The sequence below is a fragment of the Bufo gargarizans genome, chromosome 2 (genome assembly GCF_014858855.1).
Source record: "Bufo gargarizans isolate SCDJY-AF-19 chromosome 2, ASM1485885v1, whole genome shotgun sequence".
NCBI classification, from domain to species: Eukaryota; Metazoa; Chordata; class Amphibia; order Anura; family Bufonidae; genus Bufo; species Bufo gargarizans.
In genome coordinates this window covers 612,339,869-612,359,942 of record NC_058081.1, presented here as the reverse complement: position 1 = coordinate 612,359,942, position 20,074 = coordinate 612,339,869, and the positions used below count along the sequence as shown (strand labels likewise).

Below are 20,074 nucleotides of genomic sequence, written 5' to 3'. Positions count from 1 at the left end.
AGCAATCAGACCTGAGCAATCACAAGCCGAGCGATTAACCCTTTACCTGCTCTCAAAGGGGGCAATGACACTGCAAGTGGCAGCTCTATGTGGCAATGAACAGTCATGCTGATAGGGCGAATGTCTGATGCAGGGGGAGCCTATGATGACTCTGAGGCTTCCATGTTGTCGTTATGGGTGTGATGGGTGCGGAATACAGACCTCAGGGAGCAGCTATGTCTATAGAAGAGAATGGAGAGAGGCACGCACCTGCACTCCTTCATGTATCCCATGTGCCACACCTGGTGGGACCCCTGTTCTGGACATCATGTGGGTTGCACCACAACTTAAAGGGGAATTCTATACTTTAACAATGTATGATCCCTCCCTAGGCTAGGTCACCAATATCAGATGGGCAGGGATCCCACACCCCAGTTAGGTAAATAGGCGCCAGAATACACAGCTCTGTCCATTGTGTGGTGGGTGCAGCTGGTTCCTGCAGGGCAGTGTAGTTGCAATGGCGGAGATACTTCCATACAACAATTTGGCGGGTGTCGGACGACCGCTGATCTTATATTCATGACTAGGTTAAGGTCTTTTAAACTCAGGGTTAGAAAATAAGTTCTGCCTTTTCTTCTAAATATAGTACCACACCTGTCCAAAGGTTGTGTGTGGTATTGCAGCCCAGGCCCATTCACTTATAGCGCTAAGCCGCAGCGCTAGACAGAACCCGCTAGATCTGATGCTCTAACGCTGGGTTCACAGCTGAGCGTTCGCGATGGAGCGCTCTGTATGCGCGATTGTACTGGCGTTTGCAATCGCGCATACAGAGACAAGCGAACGCCCATTGTCGCGCGTTCCCGAAAGTCTATGTACGGGAAGGCGCCCCAAAGAAGCTCATGTACTTCTTGGGGAGTCGGGCGTTTTACAGAGCATTCCTACGCGCTGTAAAACGCTCAGGTGTGAACCCAGCGTCAGTGTTAACGCCGGCAGCCGCAGGAGCCCTCCTGTATTCAATTGCATCACTGTCCTGAGGGTGGTGATACTGAGGCGGGGAATGGAAGCCCATGGCTCCCTGCCCTGCTGGTCACCCTCATGGGCCACAAGCCACTGTATCAGACAGTGTACAAATGGAGCAGGGACACGGTAGTCTCAGGCCACAGGCTCAGTATTTTGGATATTTTTATTTTCTTCTTCGTCCCTTGACGATTTGGGGGCACTTATAGGTGTAATTAGAAGGGGAAGTCCAGGCAGGATGCATGCTGAAGGTAGGGCTGACTCAGAGCTCTGGCCCACATCTCACCTCCTAAGGGTCCATTCACACGTCCGTAGAATGGGTCCGCATCTGTTCCGCAATTCTGTGGTGAAGTCACTCCGGTCATCACATGGTCCATCACATGATCCATCACCATGGTAAAAGATCATGTGATGACCGGAGTGACGTCACCACAGGTCCTGTTCAGCAAAGGAGACAGACGAGAAGCCGGGCTGCGCGATCAACTGGACTAAGGTGAGTTAAATTATTATTATTATTTTTTTAACCCCTCCAGCGCTATTTTACTATGCATTCTGTATTCAGAATGCTATTATTTTCCCGTATAACATGGTTAATAATAATGATCGGGTCTCCATCCCGATCATCTCCTAGCAACCATGCGTGAAAATCGTACCGCATCCGCACTTGCTTGCGGATGCTTGAGATTTTAACGCAACCTCATTCATTTCTATGGGGTCTGCGTTACGTGAAAAACGCACAATATAGAGCATGCTGCGATTTTCACGCAACGCACAAGTGATGCATGAAAATCACCGCTCATGTGAGCAGCCCCATAGAAATTAATGGGTCCGGATTCAGTGCGGGTGCAATGCGTTCAACTCACGCATCGCATCTGCGCGGAATACTCGCCTGTGTGAAAGGGGCCTAAGGGGTTTAGGTAAGAACAGAAGAGGCAGTCCAAATAGATCAGTAGATTACCCTAAGGGCTCATGCACACGTCCGTTGCCTGGCTGTGCTCATATTGCAGCCCACAAACAGCAGGGCACTGGCCGTGTGCACGCCGTATCACGGATGCGGACCCACATCCTCTTTCACCGCAAAAAAGTAGTGCATGCGCTGATTTTAGGGCTGAACATATGGCATTCATATGTAGATGTAATATGGCTGTGTGAATGCAGCCTAAAGCTAGAGCAGTCTAATATTACCACGTTACTGTGTATATACCATAACCCCCATCCCCTCCTTACAACTGCCCCCTTATAATGTTGTTCTCCTCTAAAGTAGCAGAAGGTCTTCTTGGGCATCTGGTGCAATGGAAAATCCTGCCCCTTCACCTGTAGTCTTGCATGTTGAAAATAATCCTTGTAGCGAGTTTCCTGTGGTGGGACTTGTGCTGTTGGTGGGTGACAGGGTTCCTGCAGGGGCAGAACTCAGTACAGGGAAATCTGTAGCTTAGGAAGAGCCAGTAGACATAGGCGTGCGCACTTAACCAAGCCTGCTGGCCGGCAAATACTAATGTAGCGCTTCCATTGTGGAAGCGCTCATTAGTACCAGAAGAACCATGAAGCGGTGACGCTATGTACTTCCCGCTTCCTGGGCCTCGGCTGTTGGCTGTGCAGGGCTGCGCACAGCGTGAGGGGCTTTGTGACGCCACACTCTGCGCGCCAGTTCAGAGCACAGCCAAAAGCAGGAGGATAAGGATCGCGGGCGGCGAGGAGTAGCGGCGTTCAGGAGGTAGGTGTTTTTTTATTTTATAAAGAATGAGGCTGTTGGGGGCATAATGGAGGCTAATGAGAGGCATAATGGGGGCTAATGAGGTATATGGGACTAAAGAGGCATATGGGACTAATGAGAGGCATAGGGGCTAATGAGAGGCATATGGGGGCTAATGAGAGGCATAATGGGGGCTAATGAGGCATATGCGGGCTAATGAGAGGCATATGGGGGCTAATGAGAGGCATAATGGGGGCTAATGAGGCATAAGGGCTGATAATGAGGGCTAATGAGGCAATATGGGCTGATAATGGGGGTTAATGAGGCTTAAGGGCTGATGATGGGGCTAATGAGGCATAATGGGGGCAAATGAGAGGAATAATGGGGGCAAATGAGAGGCATAAGGGGTAAATACACTGCTCAAAAAAATAAAGGGAACACTTAAACAACACAATATAACTCCAAGTCAATCACACTTCTGTGAAATCAAACTGTCCACTTAGGAAGCAACACTGAGTGACAATCAATTTCACATGCTGTTGTGCAAATAGGATAGACAACAGGTGGAAATTATAGGCAATTAGCAAGAAGGAGTGGTTCTGCAGGTGGTGACCACAGACCACTTCTCAGTTCCTATGCTTCCTGGCTGATGTTTTGGTCACTTTTGAATGCTGGCAGTGCTTTCACTCTAGTGGTAGCATGAGACGGAGTCTAGAACCCACACAAGTGGTTCAGGTAGTGCAGCTTATCCAGGATGGCACATCAATGCGAGCTGTGGCAAGAAGGTTTGCTGTGTCTGTCAGTGTAGTGTCCAGAGCATGGAGGCGCTACTAGGAGACAGGCCAGTACATCAGGAGACGTGAAGGAGGCCGTAGGAGGGCAACAACCCAGCATCAGGACGGCTACCTCTGCCTTTGTGCAAGGAGGAACAGGAGGAGCACTGCCAGAGCCCTGCAAAATGACCTCCAGCAGGCCACAAATGTGCATGTGTCTGCTCAAATGGTCAGAAACAGACTCCATGAGGGTGATATGAGGGCCCGACGTCCATAGGTGGGGGTTGTGCTTACAGCCCAACACCGTGCAGGACGTTTGGCATTTGCCAGAGAACACCAAGATTGGCAAATTCGCCACTGGCGCCCTGTGCTCTTCACAGATGAAAGCAGGTTCACACTGAGAACATGACAGACGTGACAGAGTCTGGAGACGCCGTGGAGAACGTTCTGCTGCCTGCAACATCCTCCAGCAGGACCGGTTTGGCATTGGGTCAGTAATGGTGTGGGGTGGCATTTCTTTGGAGGGCCGCACAGCCCTCCATGTGCTCGCCAGAGGTAGCCTGACTGCCATTAGGTACCGAGATGAGATCCTCAGACGCCCTGTGAGACCATATGCTGGTGCGGTTGGCCCTGGGTTCCTCCTAATGCAAGACAATGCTAGACCTCATGTGGCTGGAGTGTGTCAGCAGTTCCTGCAAGACGAAGGCATTGATGCTATGGACTGGCCCGCCCGTTCCCCAGACCTGAATCCAATTGAGCACGACATCATGTCTCGCTCTATCCACCAACGTCACGTTGCACCACAGACTGTCCAGGAGTTGGCAGATGCTTTAGTCCAGGTCTGGGAGGAGATCCCTCAGGAGACCGACCGCCACCTCATCAGGAGCATGCACAGGCATTGTAGGGAGGTCATACAGGCACATGGAGGCCACACACACTACGGAGCCTCATTTTGAATTGTTTTAAGGACATTACATCAAAGTTCAATCAGCCTGTAGTGTGTTTTTCCACTTTAATTTTGAGTGTGACTCCAAATTCAGACCTCCATGGGTTGAAAAATTTAATTTCCATTTTTTTATTTTTGTGTGATTTTGTTGTCCGCACATTCAACTATGTAAAGAACAAAGTATTTCAGAAGAATAATTAATTCAGATCTAGGATGTGTTATTTTTGTGTTCCCTTAATTTTTTTGAGCAGTGTGTATATATATATATATATATATATATATATATATATATATACACACACACACACACACACCCGCGCGAGCTGTGTGTGTTTGTGCTTTAGGGTGCACACCCTAATGCAATAGGCTATGCAAGCCTATGCCAGTGGAACAGAGAGATGGAATGGTGCCCAGTAGTGGTCTGTGTGTCACAATGTTGCATAGGAGGAAGGATATGAAATGTAGTCACCTAGTGGTGAAACCATCCTCTTCTGTCTTTCAGTGTCCTTAATGTCTTAACAATTTGGTTTGTGTGGACATAGAGGACCGTGTAATAAAGTCTCCAGATCTACATTACAGTATTAGAGATATCTAAGGGTCGGCCTGAAGTTCCTTGGACCCACCAGAGGAAATTCTTCTCAGGGCCCATCCCTCATATCATCCATAAAGTCTAAGGGCTCATGCACACAACTGTTGGGAGTTTTGCAGTCCACAAATTGCGGATCCGCAAAACACACATACCGACCTTGTGCATTCCGCATTTTGCAGAATGGAAGGGCCGGCCCCTAATAGAAAAGTCCTATCCTTGTCTGTAATGCGGACAATAATAGGACATGTTCTATTTTTTTTGTGGAACGGACATATGGACACGGAATGCACACAGAGTAACTTCTGTTTGTTTTTTGCGGCTCAAGTGCATGGTTTCGCATATGGGCCGCAAAAAATTATGTTCATGTGCATGAGCCCTAAGGGTGTAGCTACACAATGAGATTTTTTGTAATGTTAATCTATGGTGTCGCACTGTGACATACGACATACTGCGACACGACAGTCTCAAAAAAATCCAACCTGGACAGATTTTTGTGCAACTGTCGTGTTGCAGTATGTCGTATGTCACAGTCCAACATCATGGACTATCTTTACGACAAATAGTCGAGCAAAAAATGTCGTCTTGCAGCCCTAGCCTAATAGATTTTGATTCAAAGAAATAGACCCTAGTGACAGTTTTTTTCTCTCCTGGACCCTTGGGGGTCATTATGGTATCATAGCCTGGACAATAACACCGGGCAGGATCAGCACTTTATAAGCTTGGCTTCTTCACTAGTGCCCTCCCAGTCAATATAAGGCCTCATGCACACGGCTGTGTTCCGCGGCCGAGAGCAGACCGTGGAAACCCAGCAGGTATTCCTGCTGACAGCGTGAGCGCACGGCGTCATTGGTTGCCATGACGCCGTGCGCTTCATCCAGCCGCTGCTGTACAGTAATACACTATTATAGTGTATTACTGTACAGGAGCGGCTGCATGAAGCACACGGCGTCATAGCAACCAATGACGCTGTGCGCTCACGCTGTCAGCAGGAATGCCAGCCGGGTTTCCACGGTCCGCTCTCGGCCGCGGTACACGGCCGTGTGCATGAGGCCTTAGGAAGGAAATAATTTAAAGGGGTTGTCCAGGAGTAGAAAAACATGGCTGCTTTCTTCCAAAACAGCAGCACCTCTGTCAATGGGTTGTGTCTGGTATTGCAGCTGGGCTCCACTGGAGTCAATAGGGCTCAGCTGCAATAACACATGAGGGCATTCTTTAAGACAGGGAACTCCTTTTCATATTGCCAGACGTTGGTGGGGTTTAAAAAAAAATCGACTGGCCCTCTGGTTCCAGCACCGAGCTCACTTCTGCTTCTGATCCCGGCTGGCTCTACACGCAAGTCAATGTGGTCCTTCAAGCACCGTTCATAAACAGAACATAGGAAATATTACTGCTAATGTAAACACAGCCTAAAATATAAACTTGTATCCTTGCTTTGCAGATCCACAATTTGTGGTCCACAAAACAGACTACGGTCGTGTGACTACAGGGTCAGCAACCCTCCAGCTAATGCATTGGAGTCTATGAGAATAACAATATGATCGTTGCTTGTTATAGTTCCCTATTGGAACTATAATAAAAAAAAGTGTAAACAGAAATAAAAAAAAAATGTTTTTCAAAATATAAATATATAAAGTCAGACAAGTTTCCTCAAAATAAAAATAACAATTTATAAAACAATAAAAAAAATACACATCATGGGCAATGTGAAAATGCCCATACTATTAAAATATAAAAAATATTTATCCCACATGGCAAAAATGTCAAAATGGCCGATTATATGTTTTTTTGGTCGCTTCACCTCCCACAAAAAATAAATAAAAAGAAATCAAAAAGTCATACACACCCCAACATGGTATCAATGAAAAGAACAGATCTCCCTGCAAAAAATTAGCTCTCACACAGCTCCATACACATAACTACAAAAAAAAAAGCGTTATAGGGGTTAGAATATAACGACGAAAAGAATATATATTTTTTAAAGTTTTCAAATTTTTTTCAGTATTAAAACACAAGAAAAACTATACAAATGTAATATCATATCGTAGTAGTCACACTGACCTGGAAAATGAAAGTAACAGGTCAGTTTTACTGCATAGGGAACGTAAAAACAAAGCCCATAAAACAGAATAGTTTTTTTTTTCCCAATTTCACCCCATTTGGAATTTTTTTCCAGCTATGCTACACCGTATGCAACATTAAATGGTGGAATTGGAAGGTGCAAAACAAGCCCTCATACGGTTATGGGAATGGAAAAATGGGAACGGCCTGGGAACGGCAGGGAATGAAAAACAAAAACACAAAAAAATATTATTCTGGGCTGGAAGGGTTAACACGGATGTTACTGACAACCGTTCTGTACACTGACAACCGTTTTGGTTGCCACTCAGCATTCCCAGGCACAGTATAGCTAAAGAACAGCTGGCACAGTTTTGACGGACTTGACGTAAGATATGGACGGCAAAATGATTTAGATTTATTGGGAATTTTTTTATATAAAATTCCTTGTGTTTGGAACCTGGGTAAAGTCGCTATGAGGAAGCGGCCTAGAGCTGCGGAGGATCAGTGGGACGTGAGGACACAGCAGGGAATGTTCCAGGCCGTCATCGTCTGTGTAGTCAGTGATCTGACCATCTATTGTGTTCTGTCTGGGAGGAGTGTAGAAATCTGCTGAGTCAAAATGACTTATTAAATGAGCTGGATAGATTCCATGGTAAGCAGCAGATTGTGGCTCCGCTCTACAAGACGCTGGCGGCCATTCCTGTGTACACTGAGTTTTAACCCTAATCCCTAGTATCGGGGAACCCAGCACCAAACAATCAGTGGTCTGAGTCAGTTACACGCTAGATTATAGCAGGAATCTAAATTGTCATTTGCAAAACTGCAGCTTTTCTTGCCAGGTATGCCAGATTTCTTTTTGTTTGGCACAAAAAATACTTAACTCTATCAAAGACACCTTCTTAAAAGAGTATTCCACCCTAAAGTGGTCATCTATACAATGACAAAAGATTACATAGGTGAGGTCTGTGAATTGCTTTCCAAAACTTTAAAGGACCCAAATCACTTTGTTACTATCACTGGAATCTGGATAAGGACTCATGCACACGATTGTATGTATTTTGCGGTCCGCAAAAAATACGGATGACATCTGTGTGCATTGCGTATTTTGCGGAACAGAACAGCTGGCCGTTCATAGAACAGTACTATCCTTGTCCGTAATGCGGACAATAATAGGACATGTTCTATTTTTTTGCGGAACGGAAATACGGACATACGGAAAGGGAATGCACACGGAGTAACTTCCTTTTTTTTGCGGACCCATTGAAGCGAATGGTTCCGCACACGGTCCGCAAAAAAACCCGGAACGGACACGGGAAAGAAAATACGTTTGGATGCATGAGCCCTAACTTTCCAAATCAAATGTCAGTTAAAACTTGTGGATAGGTGATAAGTCTTAGAGCTCATGCAGACAGCTGTGCCCCTATTGGAATGGAGACACGGAACCCCACGGAAGCGCTGCGTAGTACGTCCATGGGGTTTCTCTCCGTGCCACAAAAATGTAGTGCATGCACTACTTTTTTGCGGTGTGGGCGGACCCAGCACCCATTCAAGTTGAATGGGTCTGGATCCGTTTTCGGAATCCGGATGGATGTTGCCCGTGCATTTGGGACCGCAAAATGCGGTCCCCAATGCACGGAACGGCTGATCAGCGGCCGTGTACTTGAGCCCTTAAAGGAGTTTTCTGGGAGTCAAATATTAGTGACCTATTGTCAGGATAGGCCATCAGTATCTGACTCCTGGCACCCCGCTGATCAGTTGTGGTTAAGGGTGCAGTGATTGTCTTCCTAGGCCACTGACGACACATTCATCGGTCACATGACCTAGGCGGAGAACAATCCCGTTTAGGTTATTCAGGTGAATAGGCGTGGATTGCAATACCAACAGAGCTGCTATATAATGTACAGCATTGTGCTTGGTATACTGAGGAGAGGCCCCTTTCAATAGCCGAATGGCGGGAGTGTTGGGAATAGGACGCCAATGATAATGACTTATCCTGAGGATAGGTCATCAATATTGTACTCTTAGAGAACTCCTTTAATTGAAAACCTCTTTTATAAATAAGTTAGTTCAATTCATTTTGGGCCTGTAAAAATAGGGGGAATAAGTAAAAAATGTCCGTTAAAGGGTTTTGCAGGACTTTTATACTGATGGCATATCCTAACAATAAGTCATCAGTATCCGACCGGCAGGGGTCTCATTCCTGACACTATTCTGCAGTAGCTCCCCAGCCCCAGTAGTTGCCCCAATCAGATAATGATGACCTATTCTAACGATCAGCCATTAATAAAAGTCCGGAAAATCACCATTAGGCTAAATGCACAGAATCAGAATTGCGTTCCGATTTTCCGTGTGCATAATCCGCACCATAGGTCATGTACATTGTATTCTAAGAGAAATCTAAATTCTCAAGATTTATTCCACGTGGCTCTTGACCTGCCGTGCGGATTTTAAAATCCGCAGCATGTTGATTGATCTTATTTTTCCTGTCTGGATTTTCTACATTCACTTCAATGGGGAGAGGAAAATCTGCATGTTGGAAAATCCGCACCAATCGATGCGGATTGTTCGCACGGATCCGAGACAACCTACGGACTTCAGTCCGGATTCTCCGCACAAAAATCCTGGACGTGTGCATTTACCCCATGACCGTGTGTACTTTGCGGTCCGCATTTTGCAGCCAAGTATAGAACATGTTCAACCCGTTTGCGGAACGGACATACGGATGCAGAAAGCATACAGATCATCTATGTGCTTTCCGCAACCGTATATCCATTCCCCAAAAAGATAGATTATGTCCTCACAAAATGCAGACCACAGATCCACCAAAAACAATGGGTCCTCAAATAAAATGCAGACAGTACACGGACTGTATGCGTATTTCACAGATCTGAGAACCGCAAAACGGACGTGGTTATGTGCATGGGTCCTTAGTCCTCGTTCACATTTCCATGTCAGTTGGATGTCCCTGAAAAATCTGCGTTTTATCTGTGAAGGATCCGCGTTTGGTCCATTTGTCATTTTTTTTGCCCTCTGTGTGTCACCCGTATTCCATGGACACTGCTCAGCTGAAAATTTGTTTCCAGAGCATCTTCTATCAGTGGTCAGTGAAACACGAATTGAATGCCAACCATTTTGTGTCCGTGGTGTTTCATGTACCCATAGACTTCAATGGCCGTGTTTGGACCCGCATCAAGGATTAAAGTATCTCCATAATTTTTCCACTGAGCCATGGTCAGAATGGATCTGCGGGCTGTCCGTAAAAAACTAAAATGTGAACCAGGCCTATGTTTAATATTTGTATTAATTCCCTTAGAATTAAAGGGGTATTCCGGTTGCTTAAAGTTATCTCCTATTCACAGGATAGGGGATAACTATCAGAGGGTTAAGAGTCCTAATGCTGGACTCTCTGATCAAGAGAAAAGGGACCCCGTACCCCCTGCAGCTCTCCTAAAAAGAACAAAGTGGCCAGCTGTTCCATTAATTTCTATGCGAATTTTGGAGATAGGCGAGTACAGAGTCCACTGTCTCCGGAACTCCCATAGAAATGAATGGAGCAGCTGTGCACTTGTGGGACCAGCAGCTCCACTCTTTTCAGGTGGCTGCAGGGGGTACTTGGCCCACATTCTCATGATGTGATAGTTATCCCCTATCCTGTGGATAGGAGGTAACGTTTACCAACCAGAGTACCCCTTTAAGGCTGAAAGTCATCACTTCAATTACATAGTGGTACAGTATATATGACAATTGATTACTTCAAGATAGTAACTAGGGCTGTTCCCATCCTCTTTTACTTCTTAGGTCAAGTTCACACTCAGCTTTTTCTTGTGTTCAGGCTGCTAGGTTATTGTACAGACATTAAGACGTTGTAGTGTGACTTTCCAGGTGCTGTGAAGCAGCCGCTGGCTGTCAGGGCATGTTGGGAGTTGTAGCTTCACCACAACTGGATAGCTACAGGCTACAAACCATGGTTGAAGGGAGCAGAGTAACACAACTATTACCAATTCTAATTCATATTTTCTATAGCATGCTGCATTTTTTTCCAGCCCATAATATGCCCATATTAATTACAAAAAGTATTAGCCTTCTTACATCTATCAGTAAATGGCAGACATGTGCAGTCTGGGTTCTCCATAGACTGCTCTCACTCGCAGATCCATGGACGTTAGAGGGGTTGTCCCACGAAAAATATTCTACAGTTTTCAAACCAGCTCCTGGATATGAATACTTTTGTAATTGCATGTAATTAAAGTTTTCAATAAAATGTGTCTTTATAGCGCCACCTAATGTTTTTTTTTTCTTATTCCTTCTTATCTGGCTCACTGAGAAGGCCGCAGGTTTCATCTTTCAGCTGCCTCCTGAGCTGTGATAGGGAGAGAACTGCAGCAGAATGGACACGCCCCCTGAGCTGTGATAGGGAGAGAACTGCAGCAGAATGGACACGCCCCCTGAGCTGTGATAGGGAGAGAACTGCAGCGGAATGGACACGCCTCCTGAGCTGTCAGCAGAGCAATGAACAGGGAGATCTCTGGATCTATGTGAGGTACAGGGCTGGTTCTAGGTGTGTTAGAAAGAGATTGTCAGGTATGTACTATACACTACTCACAAAAAGTTAGGGATATTTGGCTAGTGGGTGAAATTTCAGGATGAATGTAAAATGTACTCTAACCTTTACAGGTGAATTTAATGTGACCTTCTCTAAACTTTTGAATGCACATGTCCAACTGTTCAGTGTTTCAGTACTTTTTGCACAACTTGCTGTTCTCTAACAAGGAGCTTAACTGCAAAATTCAGGAATCGCCTAATACATTTCCTGGTTTAATTAGAATTGGTATTTAATCAGTCCTCCTCCTCATCATCATCATCATGCTGTTCATATTTTGACATCATGAAACCAAGACGACGCCTAACAATTGATCAACAGCACCTAGGCATTGGTTTCAAGCAGGATGTTCTCAGACGGAAGTGGCCGCTGACCTTTCATCAGCAGGTTTCAGGAGAGATACAGAGAGACTGGAAGAATCACAAAAAGTCATAGAAGTGGACGTCCTCAGGTTACATCCCACTCTGATGACCGCTTCATTGTGAACAATGCCCTGCGCAACCAAATGATGAATGCCACATGACTCCAGGCACATTTAAGGGAGGTGAGAGGCACCCAAATGTCACATCAGATCATTCAAAACCATTTACATCAGCGTGGTCTGCGTGCTAGATGACCTGCAAGGGTACCTGGCCACACCACCAGGAGTCATCATCTTGCATGGGCCAGGGTGCATCTATGCTGGACGAGGGACCAGTGGACCTCAGTGCTCCAATGATGAGAGTGCTATGCATCACCAGACAAGCCTTTGGTGGTGTTACAGTGTGCGCAGGTGTGTCTAGTGAATACAGAACTGCCCTACACTTTGTGAATGGTACAGTGACAAGCCCATACTACCTGAATAACATCATTAATCCAGCCATCATGACAATGTGCCAGCTCATCGAGGTCATATCATTATGGAACGGCTGCTGGAGACTGGGGGACCTCATGTGGAGTGGCCTGCACTTTCTCTAGACCTGAATCCCATTGAAAACCTATGGGATCAGCCGTGCAGAGACTTGTAAGGCTACTTTCACACTAGCGCTTGATCGGATCCGATCATATTAATGCAGACGGAGGCTCCGTTCAGTACGGATCCGTCTGCATTAATAACTTAGAAAAATTTCTAAGTGCGCAAGTAGCCTGAGCGGATCCGTTCAGACTTTCAATGTAAAGTCAATGGGGGACGGATCCGCTTGAAGATTGAGCCGTATGGTGTCATCTTCAAGCGGATCCGTTCCCATTGACTTACATTGTAAGTCTGAACGGATCCGCTCGCCTCCGCACGGCCAGGCGGACAGCTGAACGCTGAAAGCAGCGCTCAGCTGTCCGCCTGGCCGTGCGGAGGCGAGCGGAGCGGAGGCTGAACGCCGCCAGACTGATGCAGTCTGAGCGGATCCGCTCCATTCAGACTGCATCAGGGCTGGACGGAGGCGTTCGGGTCCGCTCGTGAGCTCCTTCAAACGGAGCTCACGAGCGGACCGACGAACGCAAGTGTGAAAGTAGCCTAACTCTGTATCCCAGAACCTCAATGACCTGAGGTTCGCCCTTCAAGAAGAGTGGGATTCCATGTCTCAGCAGACAATAAGTCGACTTGTGAACAGCATGAGACGTCGTTGTCAAGCTGTAATTGATACTTAAGGCCACATGACAAGTTTTTGAGACATTGCCATCCCTAACTTTTTGTGAGTAGTGCATGTCTGATTTTGATTTTGTACATTAGTCAAGGGATCACCCTTTTAAGCTGTTTATACACATCACGTGATGCAGCCCAAACACAGCTATTGAAGTGTATGGGTCAGTGAGAACCACTGACACAACAAAGATGACATCAGTGTAAGGCCTCATGCACACGAACGTTCCGTTTTTTGCGGTACACAATTTGCGGAACGGAAGGCCTATTGTAGATATGCCTATTTTTGTCCGCAAAACGGACAAGAATAGGACAGGTTATATTTTTTTTGCGGGACCAGAACAGAGCAACGGATGCGGACAGAACACAGAGTGCTGTCCGCATCTTTTGCAGCCCCATTGAAGTGAATGGGTCCTCACCCAAGCCGCAAAAACTGCGGCTCGGATGTGGACCCGAACAACGGTCGTATGCATGAGGCCTAATGTCAGAGATTTTCACAGATCACTGGTGGGAGATGCTCTGGAAATTTTCAGCCTAAAAGTGCACATGGAATACGGATGACACATAGAGCAAATAATGGACATACGGACCATACACTGATACTTGACAGATGAATCACTGAAAGTCTTGTCATGGACATAATCTTAGACATGGATGTGTAAAAAAGGCCTTAGACAGGAGATTACTGAGTTCGGGCTGCAATCCCAGACCCAGTCCATGCACAAGTGTGGCGCTGTTTCTGAACGAAAGCATCAAACATGCCATTGAAGATGCATGAGAAGACATAGAGGAGACTCTGAGCTGTTAATGCACGGCTTGTACTTTTATTGTTAGGTCTTGTTCACTAACATTTCCAGTGGTGCAAGATTACCAATACACAGAGTTATATATATATCTGCATTGCACATCTAGGCTATACAGCAAATGGATCAGAATTAGTACAAATACATGATATATTTACATTTTGTATACTCAAGCCCACACATCCAATTATATTTACAAAGTAAAACACAGAAATTAAAACCGTGATGAGAGTTTCCTTCCTAGTCCTAAATAATTTAGTAGGTCCTTGCTGTTTAGTGGTAGCCAAGGCTCGGGGCTATGTAATCCTTACACTGCCAGGACCTTACCAAAGGTCTTCCTGTCCGCCGGACAGAACGGCAAGTTTAGTGGCCAGACATCACATGGTCTGAGGTAAGATTTGCCAGACTGCAGCCATACGTGTACTGGCAGTGGATGACATCACACAGGTACAAGTGATGTCATCGGTGTAGTTATATGCTGCCTTCTTCTACACGTTGGCTGAGGGCAAAATGCACCATCTTGTGTTCTAGTTAGGCAAGTGTACAGTAACTGATGAGGAGATGTAGTCTGTCTTAAAGGGAATGCCCTGAATATTTTGGGCATTAGAGAGTCTGGACATGCTGTAAACCTGGGGGTTGTAAAGGAGATAAAACACTAATTGTATGAAAAGGTTTCTTTATAGCAGTTACATCATTACAAGGTGACCGCTTTGGTCCTATAAATCTTCCCATGATGGGCAAAATTAAGACGAAGTATCATGTAGTAAGTGTGTGCGAAGGCCTGAGGGGTATTAAGAAAGGGTTGTGTCATTAACGAATACCTCCAGCAGGGAGACATCCTCACTCCTGCTAATCCCACATTCAACCCTCTACTACCTCTCAGTTAAAAAATAAAATTTTTTTTAAAAACATAGATAAAGGGCTTGTCCAGGATAAAAAAAAAAAATTGCTTCTTTCTTCCAAAAGCAGTGCCACGCCTGTCCTCTGGTTTTATGTGGTATTGCAGCTCGGTCCCTCTCACTTTAATGGAACTGAAATACAATACCAGATGCAGCTCATGGATAGGTAAGGTGCCGTTTCTGGAAGAAAGCAGACGTGTTCCCAATCCTGGACAACCACTATAGTGGGGCATCCCAAGTTCTACTAAATTTATGGCTATAGGCATTTTTTTTCAGCCCGGGAAAAATTGCTAAATCTAATGTCCCCCTCCTTTCCAGTGGTCTTCTTCCCGCTACTAAACACAGAGGGCTGGTATGGAATGAACGATACGTGGTACCAAAACTATTGGTATACAAAACATGACCACTCTGGTGTCCACGAGGTCCAGTGTGGTCACATCTGGTGGCTTAGTCTGCTACTAGGCTGCATTTTGAACTCATATAGGTGCTGCCTGGTAAGCTCAGTGGTTGCAAGGAATGTTCTTTAGTCCAAAGGACTCTAATTGAAAATTACAATAGGATAATCTGGGGCCACAGACACATTGGCCTGGCCCCTGCAATACCCACTGCACTACAGGCACAGCGGGCTTTGGTTCCACCCAGTGCTTGGAAAATCATAAGCCATTGATATGTGTATAATGCCTCATCTATACTGCCCCCTATTGGTCTATATATCCTGTAATATTGATATACAGGCTAATCCTACAATAAGCCAAACTTTAAATGTATTAACAAAAGCTAATTACTAGTAAGGAAGATGTGGATGATGTGACTGCAGCCAGCTTGCATCTCCGCTGTCAGTCATGTCTGACCATTGCTGGTGCTAGGACCCCACTGCCTAACACCCAGTCTTATGTAAGGCTACTGAGACCCCTCGTAACCAGTCTTTCTCAGATTACTCTCAAAAATGACACTAAACTGAAGGCAGAGCAGGAGGCTTGGTGACACAGAAATCACTGTGCATCTCCCTGAAATATCAGATGGAGGTTTATATTAAGGTAGGCTGCCGCCTCTTTAATATATGATATGTTTCATTATGGTGATGCTGGATCTTAAAGGGGCATGCACTGCAAGATTTCCACAATGATCAAAAAGAAAATTATTCTTGCCGTTGCTGATACTATACCGGAGTGAATTCTGAAATTGTACCATTTAATTAGCAACAAAATTAACAGGTTTGAGTCATTCTCCAATTTACCAGGACAAAACTAATTTCCAGCCATTTTGCCGACAATGACAGCCATGTGCCTTACTGATCAGGAATTTAGAAGCTCAGTCTTAAGTTTTTCTATCGCTGTCTGTTCAGCATTGCTAAAACATATTTTGGTGCACAATATGAAGTCCTATGCTACTGGCCCTTTAAGAAGGAGATGATTGGAGATGATTTATGTAATTGAGACTTGGGACTTAAAAATCCTATCAGCTGCCAAAGCAGTGGCCTGTAATCTGCATCTAAGGATCAAGTGAAAGGTGAGTAACTGAAGAATTTTTAACACGGCATGCAAATCTCATCAAGACATTAAAGACATCTGATGCTGGCTGTAGTGGTTCTATTAGAAAGTAAAACTTGTGCATTAATGAAACAATTACCATAATGTCTGATTTCTGGATGAGGAAGCACAAATGTACGAATACATTCCAGTTTACACAACTTGAAGTAGCGGCTCCAAACCAGTAGTCTGTCACTTCTGCCCGTCTACAGGTGTCATAACACTAGAACTCCTAGCATGTTGGGAGTTGTAGTGTCCCAAAACTCACTGGTTTGTATACAATGCGTCAGACCGCTGGTTTGAATTAGACACGTTAAATTTGAGAGTTCTGAAATCCAGTTCAATATACATTCATTCAAACCTTCCTATAGGCAGTGGATGTAGGGCACCTTAAAAAGTAGAAATCCTTCATTTCAGATGTGAGACCGCGCCGGCCTCAGACTGCGGTGAGGTTTTAAATGTAGCTGTGATATGCATAGTCCGCTCCCCCGCTAAGGTGCGACAACCACCAATCAATGCTGTTCTCTCCCCTCCATCATGTGCAAGTAAACGCAGGCATAATAAATACAATACACAAAACACAGAGAAACAAGTAAACGTCCCTTTAAATCAGTAAACGAGCAAAAGACGGACTTTGCTTTGAGGTGAAACCAGACAGCGGATAAAAAGAAAAATGACATTGAAACTAAAGTGCATGCGTGTCAATTTAAAGCTGTAGTGATGGGATCAAGGTGCATGTTAAAAGGGAACATCCATCAATAAAGTGAAGAGAGCAGGGTCATGGTACCAAACATAACAGATCTACTACTTTATATCAAGCTCGCCCACCAAAACGGCAGGGCTAGAGAGGGTGGCAAAAGGAGTTGTTACCCAGGGCCCCAAGGCTTATAAGACAAGAACCCCAGCACCAAACTTAACAACCTAGTAGTATTTAGTACTGTATGGAGGTATTATTTGTAATCTGAATTGCAGTATTATGTAGTGGCTTTCAGGCAGTACTGTGTGGGCCCTATAGGGAGCATAATTAGAGCAATATAGGGCGGTATTACTTGGGCTGAAAGGGATTGTCTGGTTTTACAATATTGATGACCTATCCTCACAATATGGTCATCAATATCAGATCGGTGGGGGTTTGACTCCCGGCACCCCTGCTGATCAGCTGTTTGAAGGGGTCCGCAGCACTGCTTCCTCTTCAATGTTTACCTGCACGCGGTCATGGTAGCAGCGGTGCAGTGAAATTACTTACAGCTATTCCCTCCCATTCAAGTAAATAAAACAGAGCAGTTAAAATGACTCTGCACTGCCGCTACAGTGTCGATGGTGTGCAGGTAACAGTAAAAAGGACGCAACACTTGCACAAGGCCTGCAACCCCTTATAACACAGTTGTGGGTCCGACTCCCAGCTCCCTCGCCGATCTGATATTGATGACCTATCCTGAAGATCGGGAATCAAAATCGGAAAACAGGACAACCGCTTTAAATTCTGAGAAAAACTCTGTGTGTTGTATATATAGAATTTTATTTTTTATGAAAAACCACCCCGACCAGAAAATAATTGCGCCCAGTTGATGGTGTCCAGCAGCCGACAACCCATAAAAAAGGTTATTTAACTAGTTTGTTCTATATAGCTATAGTGCCTTTCATCCATGCATGTTTGCATATAATAGTTCTAAGTCAACTGGTAGGCTGCCTCCATTGTATGTAGGAGACACGTTCACATTGACAATTTATTTTTGCAGGCAAGGATATTTCTGCTTGGGGCCCATCCTACTTGCAGCATGCTCATTGGGTTAGTTGGCCCATGGCATGGCGTTTGCAGGGCGTCACAGAGCTGGCTGACTCTGTATGTGACGGGGGCTTCAATCAGATATATGCTTGTAATACAGTTACCAAATGTGTAATACATATTTCCTACATACTTTGGAGGAAAGACATAATTGTGAGTGAACTTATATTAGTAGAAATTGTGGCTATTTGAAAATCAATAAGAATCTGAAGAGCCGTCTGGCATGTAAACCCTGCAGTAACGTTGGTCTCAAAATTGGGGCTTTACTGGCAAAAAGTAGGGAGCCAGCATGTCGAACATGATCAAATTTGTTAATGGACACTCTGGTGTCACCCAAAGCAAAGACCGTAATACATTTTGATTCCTTTAAACCAATATATTTATATATTTATATATAATATGTAGAAATATAAGTTTATATCAAGGCTATAACCCATTTGTTGTAGAGCAAGTCTGCAATTGTCTGCAGGAACCCAAAGGGGAAAGGGTCAATGTAACATACTGAAACTCATCATCAGACCTTTAGCTAACCGGTTAAGGTGAAGGGTGCTTGAAAGGGTCTCCTAAAAAACCTTCAGAGAATTAGTAAAAAAAAAAAAAACAAAAAAAAAAACATTGTACATTGTAACTCCTTCCCACCCAAATCCTGGCTTGATGGGTATGTTTTGCTTGGCGCACCTGTAGATTTCAGAGAATTTATGCTTTATGGCCTGAGACAATAGATGGTATAGTATAGACTGTAATATGTCTCCCCCACTACAGAAAGGGTTTAGTTTCCTGCTCTTTTATGTTCCCATGTGCCCTCCTAGTTACAGTTAATAAAACATAAGTAGCATTTTCCAATCATACAATTTCCAATAATCATAAAAATAAAAAATAAATATCCTCAAATCCAGTTATGCACTAAATTCAATATGCCCTACAGTGAGGAACACCAATTCCTGTTGCTGGTCTTTGCAGGGCGTGAGGAGGACTGTGACTATGCCACCTATACTATATGGCACCACTCTCCCCCACACCCAAGAAGCCTAGCAACATCAATAAAGTTTTTCAAAAATTTAAGAACTTTCCTATGGGCAAGCCCATTTTCTTTGGGGGGTGGGAGGGATAATCTGAAACACTCCCAACCCACTACGATAGCCCCAACCACTGGAATGGTCACAGTGCAGCCACTGGCATTGGAGGTGCCGCAGCTGGAGGAGAAGAGACAGAGAAAGCAGTAGACATGGAACCTCCTTCCCTCCCCAGGAGTGGTTAGCAGCACAACGAGGGGTACAGGGAGACGAGTAAAATCTTGGGGAACGCTGGAGGTTTCCATAGCGACCAATCAATTGAGGAATATAGAAAAAAAAAGCATTTCCTGACAGACGAGTTACGCTACAGACACTAGAGACTGCTAGGAAAGAAGAAATTGGGGGAGGGGTGGGACACGCATCCAGAAGAAAAGAGTGCGATCAGGAGTCCGTTTCTCTCTGTCCTTTCTTCTTTGGTTGGCCACATGCGACAAGTTGGGTTCGTTTTCAGCACATACGGAATAGGAGCCGGGGGAAAAGCCACAGTTTTACAGACAAGAGAAACGTCAAGAATCACAAAAGGAGGAGAGGGAGGAACCTCTCACAATGAAACGTGGAGCTGCTCAGTACTTGGAGAGGGAACGACGTCTTGCAAGCTTCGATCTGTAGAAATCAGAATAAATCACATGGCTTTACTAATAGAAAAATTTATCCCAAACAACGTCCCATCACTGAAACACATGGGTAGATGAAGCAGTTAAAATACATCTATAC

The 20,074-nt window shown here is 45.0% G+C and overlaps 1 protein-coding gene across 13 annotated transcripts in view; it reads right to left on the bottom strand.

The window, feature by feature from the left end:
• Positions 1–14,072: 14,072 nt before the first annotated feature.
• The window catches only part of KIF1B (kinesin family member 1B), a 150,191-nt gene continuing 144,189 nt past the window's right edge, over positions 14,073–20,074 (bottom strand). For all 13 annotated transcript variants that reach the window (XM_044282048.1, XM_044282059.1, XM_044282052.1 and 10 more), the window contains one exon: positions 14,073–19,963. In XM_044282048.1, the coding sequence (XP_044137983.1) occupies positions 19,924–19,963 (40 nt within the window). In that variant the 3' untranslated portion in view covers positions 14,073–19,923. The remainder of the gene's footprint in view (positions 19,964–20,074) is intronic.